Below are 17,705 nucleotides of genomic sequence, written 5' to 3' on the forward strand. Positions count from 1 at the left end.
CCGGCTGCCCCTCTGATTGGCTGCAGCGGTTGTCAGTGGGGCGCCCCGCCGGGGCCCCGGATGCGCTGAGTGACAGCGGAGAGGTCTCGAGAAGTTTGCTGCACTCCTGCTGCAGCGGAGACTCAGTTCGCAGCCCGAATATGAGCCTGGACTGACCTCGGAAAAGGTAACGATCTCGTCTCCTCCGCGTTTTCCCACTCCGGGGATGCGCCTGCCTTACAGGCCACGTTTATAAAACAACTTTTAAAAAAAATCGCAGGCTGTTATTACACGCGTTAACAAATATCAAAGTTGGGTGTGTTTTCTTTAAATACCCCAGAGGAAGTACTGCAGATGACCCGAACTTAAAGATGGAACGGGCTTCTTTGTTTTGCAATAAACTAGGGGTCAGAAGCATTTTTTTTCTGAATCCTTCACTTTAATATCGGAGACCTGAACACCTTGTTTATGGTTGTAGCGAAACACTTTTAAGTCACGTTGGAACTGACGTCGAGTTCTTCGTAGCTACTGAGCTCCGTGCCTGGTCATTTTGAGAGCAATTTAGAACCCTGATTTTTTTTTCTTAAGGAGCAGTAGGGTATAAAGCAATATGCCAATTCCAACTAAAACACCATCCCTTTCCAGGAATGTGTCGCATGTGTCGCGGAGCTGCGGTGCGGAAGTGTGAGAGAGTCAGTTAGCTTACTCATTCTGGTACCGGCTGGGGCTCGTCCCTCGCCCTGCAGCCGGCCTGGGTCGTGATGTGGGGCGGGCAGCCTGCACCTCGGCTCTGGCAAACCTCTCGCTTAGCGTCTCAGGAATCGGCTCCAGAGCTGAGTGCAGCTCCCGCAAGCCCTTCAATCCCGGGGCCAGTCCACGGTGTCTGGGTCGGGGATCTGCTGTAGCCGCGCCGGGAGGCAGGCGGGAGAGCACCCAGACTGCCCAGTGACCAACTCCTGCAAACCTGCAGAGTGAGCCCGCTTTTCAGGAAACCCTTAAGAATGAGGGTCAATCTCGTGTTACCATAAATAGATACGGAATGTGCTGCTGTTCCAAATAGTGGTGTTATGGACGGAACCCACGGCGAGCGCTGTCTGAGCAGACTGTGAGGGAGCTGATTTAGGCGCTGGTGTGAAACCCTTGGTTTTGGGGACCCTGGACAGGCTCCTACAAGGAGCTCCTTCTTGCATTCTCTGATATATCTGCAGCATGAAGTCAGTTGGTTGTGTGGGATTAATCTCTTTCCCTTATGCATGTTTCCTCATGCAGGATCAACAAATTGCTTTTTATTCATTGATGCTCCATTTGAAGGTAACATGACAATCGAGGCAGTCTGCCGGTCTCATTTCCCCCAGTTGCAAGTGATGCACCTTGTTTTTCTAGTAAAAAGAGACAAGTATACGTGTCACCCTGGACTGCCAGATTCCGGGCACAATCCTCCTGTTGTTTCTTGCCGGTGACGACGTTCGGACACGGTTCGGATCCATTCTTTTGCAAAAAAGTAACCAGCTTCCCAGCCTGCAGCAGCAGGGCCTGGTCCTTCTCCTGTGGACTGAAACAGGTTGACGTGACCTCGCGCCACAGCACTAGAAGGTTGTGTTTATCCCCCTGCTGTTCAGCAGCAGCCTGTTCAAGAGGAGCTCTCTGTGCAGTGGCATGCCATTGTACTGAAACGGTCCAAGCAATCTTCAGACGAGACTTCGCCAACAGTCTTGTGTGATATTGCTTGTGCAGATATTGGCCGTCATGGCAAGCTGATGCCCAGAGGAGTCAGAAAGCTCGATTCTGAGTATATACGGCCGTAGCCTGCTGTATAAATGTACCAGACACGTAGTCTGTTTGCACAGTTTGATGCATGCTGCAAGGGCTGGGGTCCCTGCTGCAACTTGGGGCTCCCAAGCAGACAGAAAGGTGGGGTACAGATTCAGTGGAGGTTCACAGGGCTCTCTCTTGGCAGGCAAACCTTTTGATGTACAGTAGGCCGCCTGCGTCAGTCCTTCCCAGTGATCCATTGTAGGCTTGTGCACGTGGCACCAGGCCTGCTGTAGGACGGATCTGGAACTGGCCTCATGGCAGGGGACTGCATGTGGGACAATTGGTCTTGCCTTCCGTATGACAACATGGAAACCGATCAAACTCCTGTTCCACTCCAGGTGGATCCGTGTCGGGTTTTTCCGTCTTCCGACGGAGAACAGAATGCCTGTGCGTCGGGTTTTGCTACGTTACTTTGAACAGCTTTGCACATGCAGACGAAATGTGCTGTTTTTTTTCCCCTCATGGGTCCAATGTGTTCTGGGGCCGGCAGCTGGTAAACACCGGAACGGCTCAAAGTGCTGTGCGCTGGGAGTTGGACTGGCTTCCCCGTACTGCACTGAGGTCTTTTACACTCAGACTGAAACCTTGCCCAAAGGTCGCGCTGCAGTAGAATTGTGCTGCTCACTTCTGAAGCTCGGAATCCTCCTTCACAAAGAGGAAACTGCAGCTTGTCTCGTCTTGTTAAAACAGTCTCGTTTTGCCTCGTGTCTTCTCGGATGGGCTGTAGGCTCCAACTTGAAGTTGTTGTGTGGTGTAACATTGTTTCTTGCTTTAGCCTGGTGTGCCATCTGTAAGTTCTGTCGGGTATCTAACCCTACAGCAGTTTCTGGGAGACAGAACTGCTTCAGTAGTGGGTATATTATTCGCAGCGAAACAGTTAATTACTGCAGGAGAAAAATAATGCAGGATTGTATGAATCAACTGTAGTTGTAGTTTTTAGATCATTAAAAAACTTTATTACTCAGCTGTGAGATCCGCCCAGTACAGCAGGTACAGCTCAGTTCCAGGGTCAGACTGTCTGGATCCTGGAAAAACTCTGGTCACTTCTTTGTCCCTGACTGGGGTGCAGTTTTCTATAATTAAAGCAGCAGAAATACAGCAGGCATGCGGCTCAGGTTTCACAGTTACTCAGCTTTAAGTCGGTGAGATTTTTATTAAGACAATATGGACAGTTTTATTACAGAGGCCATCTGGACGCGGTCCATGTGTTCGCTATTAACCAGGCATTATAAAATACATAATGCGGGCAAGTTCAGGTTTAAATTTTTGGTGTAGCAAAGAGCACCTCATTCTCTTATACAGTACGTGTGAAAATTCAGAGCTAGGGCACCGTGTGTAACAGGAGTTGGATAGTCTGGAGTGACGTGGGCGCATGTGACTGGTGTGTGTGGAAACAATGAGCTGAGCTGGGAGCGCTCCACAGCAGTGGCCTGTGCAGACCTGCTTGCGCGCTGATGCGGCTCTGAGTTCATCTTCATCTGAAAGGCCTGCACTGAACCCTTCTGTTGCTGTAAACTAGGGAGCTCTCTTGCTTTCAAGCAAAGTCCGAGAGTCCAGCAGTCGCGCCGTCAGTGAGTCAGCATGGTGTGGCGGCCCTGGGAGGAGCGTGTCAGAGGTGGCTGGTCTAGCTGTCTTGCTGGGGTGCGGGGCAGGACAGTGCGAACCAGCGCGCATCACATCTGTGCACATCTGTGCCCTGTGGGAGTGGAGGAGGGGGCACAGACCAGGCGGTCTCGCAGGAAGCACATGGCAGGACCCCCGGAAGCCTTCAAGTGAAGAATCTGCTGGGGTGTGTGAGTTCAAGGAAGTGGGTGATGACTAGATTTCACACTGCAGACTCTCTCTGCGCTTCCTGCCTGCTCTGCCCTGACTTGTAGGGTAAAACCGGAAACGTGTCAAAACATCTTATTCAGTCGGCAGAGGTTTTTTTTGCCTTCCCCACTTCCGTATTTCAGTAATCGCATGCTGGCATCGGGTTTTGCAAGGGCGATGCGCCTGACTGCGGCGCTCGGGCTGGCCGGGGCGCGAGACAGTGCGCCTGGGGTTTGCGAGAGAGTGTGCTGGGGGGGTGTTGTCCTGCTCCGTGTGCCCCCACCCTCAGTGTTGAACAGACAGAGATGGGCTGGATGGGCCTTCTCTCTGCTCTAGTACATGTGGTCAACTGTCCAGCATTGGTAGGGACACCAGTGTTCTGAATGAGCGGGTGATGAGGCCCGGGCTTGAACCTGTGACACTGGCTCCAGCGCTGCTTGTCCCTGTCCGGAGCACAGAGTCAGTCAAGTGATCGAGGAACGGAGGTCTTGTAGCTCAGAGAAACAGCAGCAATGACAACGAGAGACTTTATTTTGATAGTAAGTTGAAAAGCATCCTGGAGAGGCGGACAGCCCTCCTCTGTTCCCTCTGGAACAGGAGCGAGGAGTGGCTCTGTGCCTGCGGACAGCGGAGAGCCCGCCGAGTGGCCAGCTGCCCTCAGCCCTCTCCTAAAAGTCAGTCGATTAAAAGCTCCTCCTCCAAGGTCGTGTGTGCTCCTCCTAGCCGTGTGCAGCGCTCTGAGCACACGCAGGTTGGGCATTGCTTTCTGTTTCTCCCGGGCCGTGGTGACCCAGTTTCTTCTTCAAGAGACTGACACTGCGCTCGCTGGCTCGTCAAAGCTGTACTGGCTGTTCTCCAGACACGCAGGCCAAGCGAGGCGGCAGCCCCCCGACTCTGCGCCGCCTCTGTCCCTCTTCAATCCTCTCGGCCGCTCTGGTCAGTAGAACTGCTCGCCCAAGTCAGGTGGTTGTCATGATAAAACAGGGACCAGCCTCAGGCAAGCCTCAGTATAAGTATAACGTGATGGTATTTGGTACAGATGAAAACGGAATAATTCAGCACCTGAAATGCTTCAGCTTTTTGGCAGTTCTGTCTTCGGGCAGTAATCTCACTCTGAGCTGTAGAGATCGTCAACACCCACAGACAGTCAGGGAGTTAAAGTAATATAGTAGTCTCTGTCTCTACAGGGGTTGGGGGTAGCTGGGGATCCCCCACAGCCTTCCTGAGACAGTAGAGTGGGGGCCTGGGTCTGCCCTAATGGGCAACAGCCCATCCGCCATAATATTGTTATTAATAATCATCATCATTCTGGACCCTCCACTCAAAGCTCTTTACAGGTAATGGGGATCCCCTCCACCAGCATCAGTGTGCAGCCCCACCTGGATGATGCTCCAGTACTCTCCCCACACACCAGCTCTCAGTGGGGAGGAGAGCAGAGTGATGGAGCCAGTTCAGAGAGGGGGGTTATTAGGAGGCCATGATGGGTAAAGGTGGGGGGGAGGTTTGGCCAGGACACTGGGGTAACACCCCTACTCTTTTCTAGAGACGCCCTGGGATTGTTTTTTTTCAGTATTGTGTCCTCATCACTATACTGGGGCATTAGGACTCACACAGACTGCAGGGTGAGCGCCCCCTACTGGTCCCAATAACACCTCTTCCAGCAGAAGCCTGAGCTCTCCCAGGAGTCCCCCCTCCAGGTCCTGGCCAGGCTCACACCTGCTGGGCTCCAGTGGGCTGCCTGTGCTGAGTGGCAGGGTGAAAGAGCTGCTGGCTGCACTTTAATACAATGCAGCAGTGTAGACGACACAGTTGTGTTATGTGCACCTTGTGTCTGAAACACGCTTATTCACCGATTTAATAAATGGCAATGGAGATCTTGTTTCTGAAACTCCCCAAGTTTGAGAAGGGCCCCTCTTCAGAGTTTACTGGGCTACTCTTTACGGTGATTTAGCCAACGCGCTCGTGTAGGAAGGGGTCCAGCGTGGCTGGCAGCAGCAGTGCAGAGGCAGCGGACAGGTGTGGGAGGATCTGGAGGCGGAGCCTGTGGGGGGCCCTGCAGGCCGGTGGGACAGGGCTCGGGTGGGTCGGGATGCAGGCGTGGGAGCGAGGTGCTCTGTGACGGAGCCTGACCGGCGTCATGGCGGTGCTTGTGTTTTGCGGGCAGGCGGCCGGCAGGATGTCGATCGAGGTGGAGGCGCTGCTGCAGGAGGCGAAGGAGAGCATCGAGGCGGCGCAGAACTACAGGAGCGAGCTGCAGCTGCGCCTGCAGGGGCTCGTCCAGGCGCGCAAACAGGTAAGAACAGGCACAAGAACAGGCAAGAACAGGCGCGCAAACAGGCAAGAACAGGTGCGCAAACAGGCAAGAACAGGCAAGAACAGGGGCGCAAACAGGCAAGAACAGGCAAGAACAGGGGCGCAAACAGGCAAGAACAGGGGCGCAAACAGGCAAGAACAGGCAAGAACAGGGGCGCAAACAGGCAAGAACAGGCAAGAACAGGCGCGCAAACAGGCAAGAACAGGCGCGCAAACAGGCAAGAACAGGCGCGCAAACAGGCAAGAACAAGCAAGAACAGGCGCGCAAACAGGCAAGAACAGGCGCGCAAACAGGCAAGAACAGGCGCGCAAACAGGCAAGAACAGGCGCGCAAACAGGCAAGAACAGGCGCGCAAACAGGTAAAAACAGGCAAGAACAGGCACGCAAACAGGTAAGAACAGGCGCGCAAACAGGTAAGAACAGGCAAGAACAGGCGCGCAAACAGGCAAGAACAGGCGCGCAAACAGGTAAGAACATGGGTGCAAACAGGCAAGAACATGGGTGCAAACAGGCAAGAACAGGCGCGCAAACAGGCAAGAACAGGCGCGCAAACAGGCAAGAACAGGCGCGCAAACAGGCAAGAACAGGCGCGCAAACAGGCAAGAACAGGCGCACAAACAGGTAAAAACAGGCAAGAACAGGCGCGCAAACAGGTAAGAACAGGCGCGCAAACAGGTAAGAACAGGCAAGAACAGGCGTGCAAACAGGCAAGAACAGGCGTGCAAACAGGTAAGAACATGGGTGCAAACAGGCAAGAACAGGCGTGCAAACAGGTAAGAACATGGGTGCAAACAGGCAAGAACAGGCGCGCAAACAGGCAAGAACAGGCGCGCAAACAGGCAAGAACAGGCGCGCAAACAGGCAAGAACAGGCGCGCAAACAGGCAAGAACAGGCGCGCAAACAGGCAAGAACAGGCGCGCAAACAGGTAAAAACAGGCAAGAACAGGCACGCAAACAGGTAAGAACAGGCGCGCAAACAGGTAAGAACAGGCAAGAACAGGCGCGCAAACAGGCAAGAACAGGCGCGCAAACAGGCAAGAACAGGCGCGCAAACAGGTAAAAACAGGCAAGAACAGGCACGCAAACAGGTAAGAACAGGCGCGCAAACAGGTAAGAACAGGCAAGAACAGGCGCGCAAACAGGCAAGAACAGGCGCGCAAACAGGTAAGAACATGGGTGCAAACAGGCAAGAACAGGCGCGCAAACAGGCAAGAACAGGCGCGCAAACAGGCAAGAACAGGCGCGCAAACAGGCAAGAACAGGCGCACAAACAGGCAAGAACAGGCGCGCAAACAGGCAAGAACAGGCGCGCAAACAGGCAAGAACAGGCGCACAAACAGGTAAAAACAGGCAAGAACAGGCGCGCAAACAGGTAAGAACAGGCGCGCAAACAGGTAAGAACAGGCAAGAACAGGCGTGCAAACAGGCAAGAACAGGCGTGCAAACAGGCAAGAACATGGGTGCAAACAGGCAAGAACAGGCAAGAACAGGCGCGCAAACAGGCAAGAACAAGCAAGAACAGGGGCGCAAACAGATAAGAACAGGTGTGAGAGAAACAGGTGTGAGAGGAAGAGCTAAGAGAACAGGTGTAACAGGAAGAGGTAAGAACAGGTGTGACAGAGGATCCACTGTCTGAGAACGCATTAATGCATAGCTAAGAGCCTATAAAGAGATGTAGATACTATATATGTCCACACATGGGCCGCAAGATTAATAACTGGCCTTAAGGAGTCTGAAAAAGAGGAACTTGATGTTCTCACTCTCAGTAAAAGACATTGAGAGGTTTGACAGAGGTTTTCAAAATTTTTTATGGGTTCCCGTTTTTGTTTCGAATTATGATGGGGAGCAGAACTCGGGGGCGTGAGTGAGAGTGGTTTACGGTTCACGATTCTTCACAGACGCTCGTCAATTCGAGACTTAGGGCTGCCTGGAGCAGAATACTGGGGTGCACTGTGCAGGCGGAGAGGCTGGGATTTTCCCCCGGTGCAGAGAGATGAAGGCCGAGCGGCGAGGGGCTGGGAGCGTGCGGGCCCGCGGAGCCGCCCCACCCGTCCCGGGACTGCCTGTCCCCAGCGGTGCAGGCCTGAGCCAGAGTGGGAGCCGCGCTCGAGGATGCCCCTCCCATCCCCCTAATCATCCCCGCGAGCTTCCTCCCGCTCCACCAGCCCGCTGTAAACAATACTGGTATTTCCTGCTCCTCTTAAGGGACACCAGATGGGAGTCTGGCGAATAAGAAACGGGCTGGCCACGTGCTGGCTGCATCGCTCCGCGCTTGAGCGCCGCCCTGTCCTTTAAGACGCAGTGCTGCACTCGCAGCCTCTCGAGCAGCGGCCGCAGGTGAGGCAGGGTGCAGGGGGCGCCCCGAGTCGCAGCTCCGCGTCTGTCGCGGCAGGGGGCCCGGAGCCATTCCCACATTTCCGAGCGGACTGCCGAGGAGCTCGGGCCTCGATCACGTCAGGAAAACGTTTCTGGATCCTGAAAGGGTCGGTCTAGCAGATCCAAACATTCCCCACGGGGGGGCTTCCTGAGTGACCACCACCCGCAGGCCGGCTGCTCCCAGCTAAATCGTTTCTCTTCCCACCCAGAAAGCTGTCAGATATTCCAGCACGTTGCGATGGGGTACTGTGAAGAGCGTCGAACCTTCCTGCAGGAATGCGTGGTGTTGTCCTCAGTTATGGGCTTTTATTGCACTTGAATCAAATCCTCGTGTCTCGCCTGTTCCTCGGTTCCATGCCCGTCTGCTCTCTGTGTCTCATGTGGGTTTCAGTTTCCTGCAGAGGGGGGCTCTGTCTCTCCCTGTCTGCTGAGAGCCCTGCAAGTGTGATAAGGCCCTGTAATAACACAGCTGTCCTGCCTGCTCCCGCAGCGCTGTGTCCGTCAGTATCTCCCTGGCGGGGCCCTGCGGCACTGTCGGCGCACTGCTCCTGAAATAGAGCGCAGAGTGAGGTCACTCTTGCTCTGCCGACGCAGGGGAAATGAGGAAGCTCTTATGTTCTCGCTGAAGTGTAAGATAATTACAGGAACAGTGACATTAGCCTCCACATCAGTGTCTGAAGCACTGCTGTCTGGGGACTGAATCAGATATTTGGTGGTTTTATTTACCTCCTGATTCCTATCAGTTCAAAAGTTTGGACTTTTTCTTTGGGGAGGTGGTTGAGGGGGACACTGAGTGTGATCTTCATCCAGTCCTTCGCTCGGTTCTGCCGACAAGCCCCGATGTCAGCAGACAAAATGGCACCGCCAGGAGCGGGCGGGTCACCGCGGCACCTCTCAGTCCGGTGTCCAGGCCGCCAGCGAAGAGAAGACGTGTCGCGTTCTGAGAAACACCGCTTCCTGGGGAGGAGTCAGGCCTCTCGCTTCCTGAGAGCCAGACAGCTTCCTGTTTGATAGGTCGTTGACACTTTGAGATGTTACTGCCTGGGTGTGTGTGGGCACCTGCAGCTGGCATCTGCGTTTCCTCCACAGCAGCGCGCAGACCTCAGAGTTCACAGCTTAGATTTAAAACTGTAGTTTCACGTGTTTGGTTTTTTCCCCTTTTATTCCAATCCGGGCCTGAAAGATTTGTGTTTACCTGGGAAATTAATGTTCTGGAGAGCCCAGTCTCAGGTTGTGGGTTCGAATCCCAGGGGGGACATTGCTGTTGTGCCCTTGAGCAAGGCCCTGCAATCACAGGTACCCAGCTACAGAAATGGCTGTTAGATCTGACGTAGCTGGGCAGCTTGTTCCACACTCCCACCGCTCTTTATGTACAGTAATGCCTCCCGTCCTGGCTTGAGAGAAGCCGGGCTGTTAGGTCCGATGTGGCTGGGCAGCTTGTTCCCCACTGCCACCCCCGCCCCTTGACCCGCTGCGGTTCTGCCTGTTCCAGATCCGGGGCAGCGCCACGCAGACCCGGGAGGTGCTGAGGCAGCACTTCCAGGAGCTGCAGGGGTCAGTGAGCCGGCTGCTGGGCGAGCGGCTGGCCGAGCTGCTGCGCGAGGTGGACGCCATCGAGCAGGAGAGCGTGCGGCCGCTGGACGACTGCCAGAAGCTGATCGAGAACGGCGTGAGCACCGCCGACGAGCTGCTGAGGGAGGGTCAGTACGCCGCACTCGCGCATTCGATGGGCACGCAGGACCGGTACAGATCAGCGCACCGCCCAGCTCTAGAGGGTCCAGTCCTGGTCCTGCAGGGTCAGTGTGTCTGCAGGGGGTCCAGTCCCGGTCCCGCAGGGTCAGTGTGTCCACAGGGGGTCCAGTCCTGGTCCCGCAGGGTCAGTGTGTCCACAGGGGGTCCAGTCCTGGTCCCGCAGGGTCAGTGTGTCTGCAGGGGGTCCAGTCCCTGTCCCGCAGGGTCAGTGTGTCCGCAGGGGGTCCAGTCCTGGTCCCGCAGGGTCAGTGTGTCTGCAGGTGTCCAGTCCTGGTCCCGCAGGGTCAGTGTGTCTGCAGGGGGTCCAGTCCCTGTCCCGCAGGGTCAGTGTGTCTGCAGGGGGTCCAGTCCTGGTCATACAGGGTCAGTGTGTCCGCAGGGGGTCCAGTCCTGGTCATACAGGGTCAGTGTTTCCACAGGGGGTCCAGTCCTGGTCCCGCAGGGTCAGTGTGGCTGCAGGGGGTCCAGTCCCTGTCCCGCAGGGTCAGTGTGTCCGCAGGGGGTCCAGTTCTGGTCATACAGGGTCAGTGTGTCCACAGGGGGTCCAGTCCTGGTCATACAGGGTCAGTGTATCTGCAGGGGGTCCAGTCCTGGTCCCGCAGGGTCAGGGTGTCTGCAGGGGGTCCAGTCGTGGTCCCGCTGTACTGGACTCTACTATATGTCCAACACTGCTGCAGGCTGAAGAGGCAGGAGCAGCTGCTCCAGGCCCATGTGTTTTACTCTCCTGCTCCTGGTGGAGCTGTGATCTCACCCGGCGAAGGTGACGATTGCCTCGATGCCTCTCCCTGCCCCAGGTGAGGCCGCTCTGCGCTGTGGGATTGGAGAGAAGGATGACAAGCTGGGCAGCTTCACGAAGAAGGCTCTGCAGATCCAGCTGGACAGGTGAGGGGCTGGCACTCTGGCAGCGTGGGGACGCTGTACTGATCAATCCAGCGTGAACTCCAGAGCCAGTGGATGTTTATAATAATTATGATTCCTTACCCTTATATAGTCCTTTTCTGGACACTCCACTCAAAGTGCTTTACAGGTAATGGGGATCCCCTCCACCCCCACCGGTGTGCAGCTCTCAGTGGGGAGGAGGCCTCTGCCTCTCCTTATCGCTGTACCACGGCTCGGTGTGAGAACAGGCTTGATGTTGCCTCCTGCCCATTTGCTTTCCTCTCGCGCTCTCTCTGCCAGCTTGCCCGAGGTGCCCTCGCTTGTGGAGGTGCCCTGCTTGTCGGCCCAGCTGGACGACTCCCTGCTCCCGGGCGTGAAGGAGAGGATCTTCAGCCACGGCAGCGTGGCCTCGCACCCCCCCGTCCAGATCGACGAGCTGGTGGAGCGGCCGGGGGGCATCCTGGTGCGCTGGTGCAGGGTGAGAGCCCCGCCCCCGCCCGCCGAGCCCATGTCGTGGCCGGGTGCCATTTGGTAACGAGCAGGGGAGCAGGAGCCAGGAGCTGCAGGACCCACGGGGGCACCACGCACTCTACAGATTCCTGGGGATTTAATCAATGAGGTGAACTAGACTGGGGCCTGAGTTCGCTCCCGGCGGCTGCGTCTCCTCAAGCTTCTCTCGCCCCTCGCAGGTAGACGACGACTTTGTGGCCCAGGACTACCGTCTGCAGTACCGGAGGGGCGCGGCCGGCCAGTACGAGGAGGCCTACATCGGGAAGGAGACGGAGTTCATCGTGCTGCACATCGACCCGCACACCGACTACCTGTTCCGCGTGTGCGCCAGGGGAGACGGGAGGCGCGAGTGGAGCCCCTGGAGCATCCCGCAGACCGCCTGCACCACCCTGGCGCCTCATGGTACGGCCCCCTCCCGCCTGCAGGTGGCGGCAACGCCCACCTCCTCCACACGGCAGCCAGGGGTGCTTACCTGTGGCATTCTGGGGTGGTGATACTTTTGGTTTGCAGTGTAAAAATATAAATAAGAATGTAATCTGCCTTCCTGCGTTTAAAAAAATTACTTATACTTTAAACTGACAGCTTTTTTACACAGTCAAGCACCAACATGGCTAAAATCAAAGCACGATGATCATACTATTACCTGTGATGCAGTACAGTTAAATACAGTATTATGCACCTTACATGTAATAGTAGGAGAATAACTGGTTTTGTTTCCCCTTTTCTTATGCTAAAGGCCCAACTACAAGACCTACAGAACTAAAGAAAATATAGAGCTCATGTCCTGATTGGTCTGCTGGTTGTTTCCTGTTTGTCTGCAGTGTTATCTGTTTCTTGAACTCAAAACTGGAGCATTTGAGATTGTAAATATTTCTGAAAAGGATCTAAATAAATTACAATGCTTTTCTCCTAAACAGATAAGGATTGCTTAAAAACAACAATTATAGTCTAAAAGAAGGTGGGAAAACAAACAATAGGAAACCAGATGCACTAATTATAGACCTCTGTCACTACAAAATGTGAACCACAAAGGGTTCGTGTAGGTAGCGTTGTTCCTGCGGTTTCTTATCTCCCTTACATTACAGACCACTATCAGTGCAGAGTCGCGTCTACTCTGGTGCACATCTGTATAGTTGTAATTAATGACGGAAGTGAATTCTGGATAGTGGTATTGATGAGTGGTGACTGTCTTGTAGTTGTTACTCAGTAGTGATATCGGTCTGTAGTTAAGGAAGACGCTGATCTTGGTGCGTCTCTTCTGTGCAGAGTGGCGCGTGGGCAGCGAGGGGTACAGCCTGAGCAGCCGGAGGAACATCGCCCTGAGGAACGACATGCCGCCCGCCCGAGCCGGCGTTCTGTACTCCAGCTCCCCGACCTACTTCTGCGGACAGACCCTCACCTTCAGGTCGGTCTGCTGTCACCCCCGACGTGTGTACTGTGACATACAGGGGTGCAGTCCAGCGGTGCTTATAGGGAGCTTTAAATGGACAACTGGGGAGTTCTGGGGAGCACAGCATGTTGAACTAATTTAGCAAGGAGTTAGATGAAGTTTAGGAAAGCTCCTGTGGCCCAAAGTCTGGAAGATACCTCTGGTTATCAAGGACTGGGGCAGCAGAGCCCTGACATAGGCCGTGCCTTTCAGAGAGAAGTTCATTCTGCTGTAATCTCCTTGACATGGGCTAGCTTCGCGTACCTCCTCACATCCATGCTGTGACATTATCATTATTAACATTGTGGGTGCTGGACTAAGTGGCTGGCATTGGAGAATTATGAGAAGATAACTGCATGTTCCAGGATACAGGAAATCTGAAGTGATTTGCGTCGGATTTAGGGGAGAGAATAAACAGAACCTCCTCTTTAGGCAGGGATGGCATTTCCGGGCATGAGGCTGTAGCGTGCAGACTGGAGCTCGTCTCGATGTCGCCTTTCTTATGGCTCCCAATTCATTCCCTGCAGGATTGTGAGCACCGGGCAGCCAGACCGGCGTGACAGCGTGGGCGTGTGTGTGGACTGCACGGACGGAGAGGACTCGCTGCAGAGAGACAAGGCAGTCTGCATTTCCACCAGCGGTGAGCTATGGCTCTGACCTCTGACCTCTGGCCCTCAGACAGCCCCTGCTCTCCTCACTCTCCTCCGCCAGTCCCCGTCCCCTGACATTTGATCAGATCCCACCAGCTCCCTTCTCCCTATTCCCTGCCGAGCTGGGAGAGCTGCATGGGACACAGGGCGCTCGCTTTCCTCTTTCCCATCTACTACTGCAGGGCTGCGATGATGTGACAGTTGCCAGAGTGCGCCAGTCGAGGAGGAGAGCAGAGTGATGAAGCCAGTTCAGAGAGGGGGGTTATTAGGAGGCCATGATTGGTAAAAGCCAGGGGGAAATTTGGCCAGGAAGAGAAACACCCTGTCCCCATCCCTATACCGGGGCATTAGGACCCACAAAGACTGCAGGGTGAGCGCCCCCTGCTGGCCCTTCTAACACCTCTTCCAGCAGCAGCCTTAGCTTTCCCAGGAGTCTCCAATCCAGGTACTGGCCAGGCTCACACCTGCTCATGTGTGATTAAGCCACCAAAAATTAAAACAAGGGATCTCATTAAAGCAGCCAGATTCTTCCAGTGAATTCCAAGCTGGTTTTTACCCTTAAGTAACCCTCCTGCTAATCCCCCTCCAGGTGCTGTGTTTGTGAACGGCAAGGAGATGACCAACCAGCTGCCCGCGGTCACCGTTGGGTCTGCCGTGACCTTTGACATGGAGGTTGTTAGCCTGTTTCCTGTGAACAACGACATCAGCGACGGGGGGAACTTCAAACTGAGAGTTACGATTGGCTCGGGCAACAGGGAGGTAGTGTTTGACTGGGTCCTGGATCAGGGAGTGGACTGCCTGTTTTTCGGATGTTCGTTTACCTACCCGGGATGGAAGGTGTTGGTGTTCTGATCCGGGCGGGGCAGAGCTGCAGCATGGCTTTCTCCAGAGACTTAGCAGGCTGGAATTAAACAGGTCAGGCAGAGTGGTTATGCTAATTGGGGCCTTAGGTGTGTCGCACACAATCCTACCATAGATTCAGTGAGTGTCAGTTGACACAAATCGTGGACTTTTTTAAAGTAGTTAAAATTCATGTATTGTGTCCAGTAAGTGAAATCCTCAGAACAATTTAACTAATCCCCTGTTGCTCTGATCAGCTGGGCTTCATTTTTGGGGCTTTGTCAAGGGTCTCTGAAGGTCACTTGACCCAGCCAGCGGGTTCTGCAGTCTGATGGGCTTCAAACCCAATCCCTATAAACACACTGCCTTCCCACAATGCCCTGCACCATGTGCAAATTTTAATAATGAATATGGCCGACATTCCTCTACCTACACTGTGTACTCCAAATGACACTTGACAGATCAATCAATGCTCAGCAATCTCCAGGGAGATAAACTGATATCAGGGATTAATAATAATAAACCGACACAAGTTGCCTTACCCAAGAGTAGAGAAGTCATGCTGCACGCCTCCTCAGTTAATGTCTCAAGGAGCTGAGAGGAATGGTCTCAGGCAAGATGCAAGAAACCCAACTCTTCGTTTTTTTACTTCTTCTTTTTTTGCTGAGACAATCTTAAAAACCTTTGCGTTGAACTTCAGTTGTGAAAGTGGAGGCCGGTGGGCTTTGGGGACCCCTGGTGTCCAGAGAGGTGCCTCCAGCTGTCTGCGGCAGCCGCCTGCTCCCTCGCTCACAGAGCTCCCTCGGCCAATCGCACACCTGCAGGGAGACAGCTTGCCTGAGAAATGTGACTCCTTTACTGGCGAAGTGTTCTGTTGGAAAAGTGTTGAAAGATGAAATGGTGAAGACACTTTTCGATCTATGAGCCAAACATGCTACCATTATGATATATTTAACTTAACCAGAGAGAAAGAGTTTGTCAACGGTTTACAGTTGTGACAAGATAATGCCAAGAATAAATATTGGATTTTTTAGGTCACGTTCCTTTTTAGAACGTGTGTCCTCCTCTTGTTGTGATTTATATTAATCTTTAGTAGGAAAATACGTCTTTACTGAAAGCTAGATATACCATATGGTCGTCTCCTGTCTGTAACCCTCCTTAAATATACAGGTACGTCAGGAAATTGAGTCTCCACTTGATGTGAATAATCTAGTATTTCCAGTAATGGAAATGTAACTCCCTGCTACTCGTCTCTCGTCATGTAATGGGGAACAGTTTTCCTCGGTGTAATCTTCCACCCCGCTTGAATAAAGTGCCTTTGATTGATTTCTGGAGGCTCTTTGCCCAAGACCCCAGAACAGGTACTGAGCTTGCGTGCGGAGCAAGAGCTCTCCAGCGGGTCAGTATTACCTGGAGGAGTTACAAAGCAGGTGCTGCCTGTGCCCGTCCCAGGACCTCACCTGTGCTGCCTTCTTGTTTCATTGTGAACTGGGCTTGTTTTTTTACCAAAGATATTTTAATATTTTATTAATTAAAAGGCTCTTTTTATCTTTCCTCTTCTTTATAGTCAACTTTTAATTGGATGGAAAAAACCATTCTAAGTCATACAGTGTCTCTCTTTTCGTATCCCCCGTTACTCTTCTCCCTGGGGGGATTCAGGGGCTGAGAGTTTTCATTCTTTTTTGAGCTTTTCTTCTTTGTTCTGGATGTTTGAATAAGGCAAGTAGGGAGCAATAAGGCAAGTAGCATCACCGTATCAGAGCCTCACAAACAGTCCCGTTTAAAGAAAGCCGACCTCGAAAATAAAAATGCATTTTCCCGAGTGTGGACGGATGGTAGAAGCTACAGTACTTGGTGGATGTACCGTACGTGTGGTGTTGTCTCTCTCTGTGAAGAAAACGTAGAAGACAGTTTCCTCTTTCCTCGTGCAAAGCCGAGCCCCTGTGCCGCAGGGCGAGGATGTGGTGTTAATGTGGAGCCCCTGGGGCGGTTTCCTGCCGTGTAGGTGTAATGGCGACCAAGGGGTTTCGCTAATTGATGTGGAAAGAACCATCTGAATGTCTGAACGAGCAGGTACTGATTTTCCCAGCGAGACCGGTTTCTTCGTTTCCTGGAGGGCAGGTCGGAGAGCCGCACATTTTCTTCTCTAGGTTTTTTTTTCCAAGTGCCCCTCCCATTTAGCACGGCACAGTTGAACTACACTTTTCTGCTTAGATCAGGCTCTTTCTGCTATACGGCAATCGCATGTTTCCCCCACTTCAAAGCCCACTATTGCTGTGAGGTTACAGACTGTGCCTCTTTATACAGAAACCTTTAGAAAATGTGACTTCATTATAACTTAAAACTTAAAATGTTTTTCTCTGGGATGACATACCTCATTGTTGCCTATGCCTACTTAAACATGCATATTTTTTTCTTGTAACGTATGAAAGCTACAGAATGCAGGTTTCAATTTTTTTTGCAACTTGATTTGTATGCTTGTTGTTACACCTTACGTGACATGTTGTAATAAATTCTTGGAATACAATAAAGACATTTGCAGGCCAAGAGGTTTAAAGGATATTTTTAAAACAAAAACCAGTTCAGCGATTTATTTTTGGCTGGTTACTACTCGTGATTATAATCGAGAATCCTTTTTTATATTTAGCCTTTAAAGGTGCTCATATTTAAATCCATTAATTTTTTTTATATAAGAATCATCAGGAAACTTAAAGTATAGATTTATACCACATTGATAGATTAATTCAGGTGGGGTTTAATATACTAATGAGGGAGAACGTGATAATTTCACAAACTTTATTCAATCAGCTCTGTTTAGCCAAGCTGCAATATGCTCTTTCAAGTCTCTGCCATTCCATCATGAATAATTCCAGACGCATGTGGATGTTTGCAGTGGTTTCTGAATCCTGCAGTGTGCGCACACCTCTCACCTCCGGATTTCATTACAATGGAGCTCAAACCCACTGAACAGTTTTCAGCACCAAGGACATAAACCTGTCAACTGTCCTTTCCAGGCTGGTGAGAAAGAGCGTCTCTGAAGAAACAGACCCAATGTATCAGTTCCACCAAGTGAAACCCAACATCGAGCACTGCTTTCTTAATTTCTAATCTTTTACCATTTAAAAAAACTAAAGGGTTTTAAAAATACAAGCAAATGGTTCAATTTAGCAGACAGATGCGCCACAGTGGAGGTGGATTGAAAAGGGACAGAGGTCGTCCCAGACCAGGGTGGGACAACAGGGCTTCCTGTAAAACTGTTCCCACTGTCGCTGCTCTTCCTCTCCAGCTTGTAAAACAAGCTGACCAAGACCTTATTACCCAGAAGTCATTCAAACTGCAAGTGACCAT

At 52.6% G+C, this 17,705-nt stretch overlaps 1 protein-coding gene across 1 annotated transcript; it reads left to right on the plus strand.

Annotated features, from left to right (window-relative positions):
• The first annotated feature begins 30 nt into the window (after positions 1–30).
• crlf3 (cytokine receptor-like factor 3) lies at positions 31–16,904 on the plus strand. The gene is made up of 9 exons (XM_088600169.1): positions 31–166; positions 5,771–5,899; positions 9,790–9,997; positions 10,844–10,931; positions 11,229–11,406; positions 11,618–11,840; positions 12,705–12,843; positions 13,395–13,507; positions 14,107–16,904. Exons 2-9 carry the CDS (start codon positions 5,783–5,785, stop codon positions 14,367–14,369), a joined length of 1,329 nt encoding a protein of 442 aa, XP_088456295.1. The 5' UTR covers positions 31–166; positions 5,771–5,782; the 3' UTR covers positions 14,370–16,904.
• Positions 16,905–17,705: the final 801 nt, after the last annotated feature.

This window comes from Lepisosteus platostomus, chromosome 11, assembly GCF_059453375.1.
Source record: "Lepisosteus platostomus isolate fLepPlt1 chromosome 11, fLepPlt1.hap1, whole genome shotgun sequence".
Classification (NCBI taxonomy): domain Eukaryota; kingdom Metazoa; phylum Chordata; class Actinopteri; order Semionotiformes; family Lepisosteidae; genus Lepisosteus; species Lepisosteus platostomus.

Coding starts and splice junctions, on each gene's coding strand:
- crlf3 (XM_088600169.1), top strand. CDS start 5,783: ATGTCGATCGAGGTGGAGGCGCTGCTGCAGGAGGCGAAGGAGAGCATC. Junction 5,900..9,789: donor TCGTCCAGGCGCGCAAACAG/GTAAGAACAGGC, acceptor TGCCTGTTCCAG/ATCCGGGGCAGCGCCACGCA. Junction 9,998..10,843: donor CGACGAGCTGCTGAGGGAGG/GTCAGTACGCCG, acceptor TCCCTGCCCCAG/GTGAGGCCGCTCTGCGCTGT.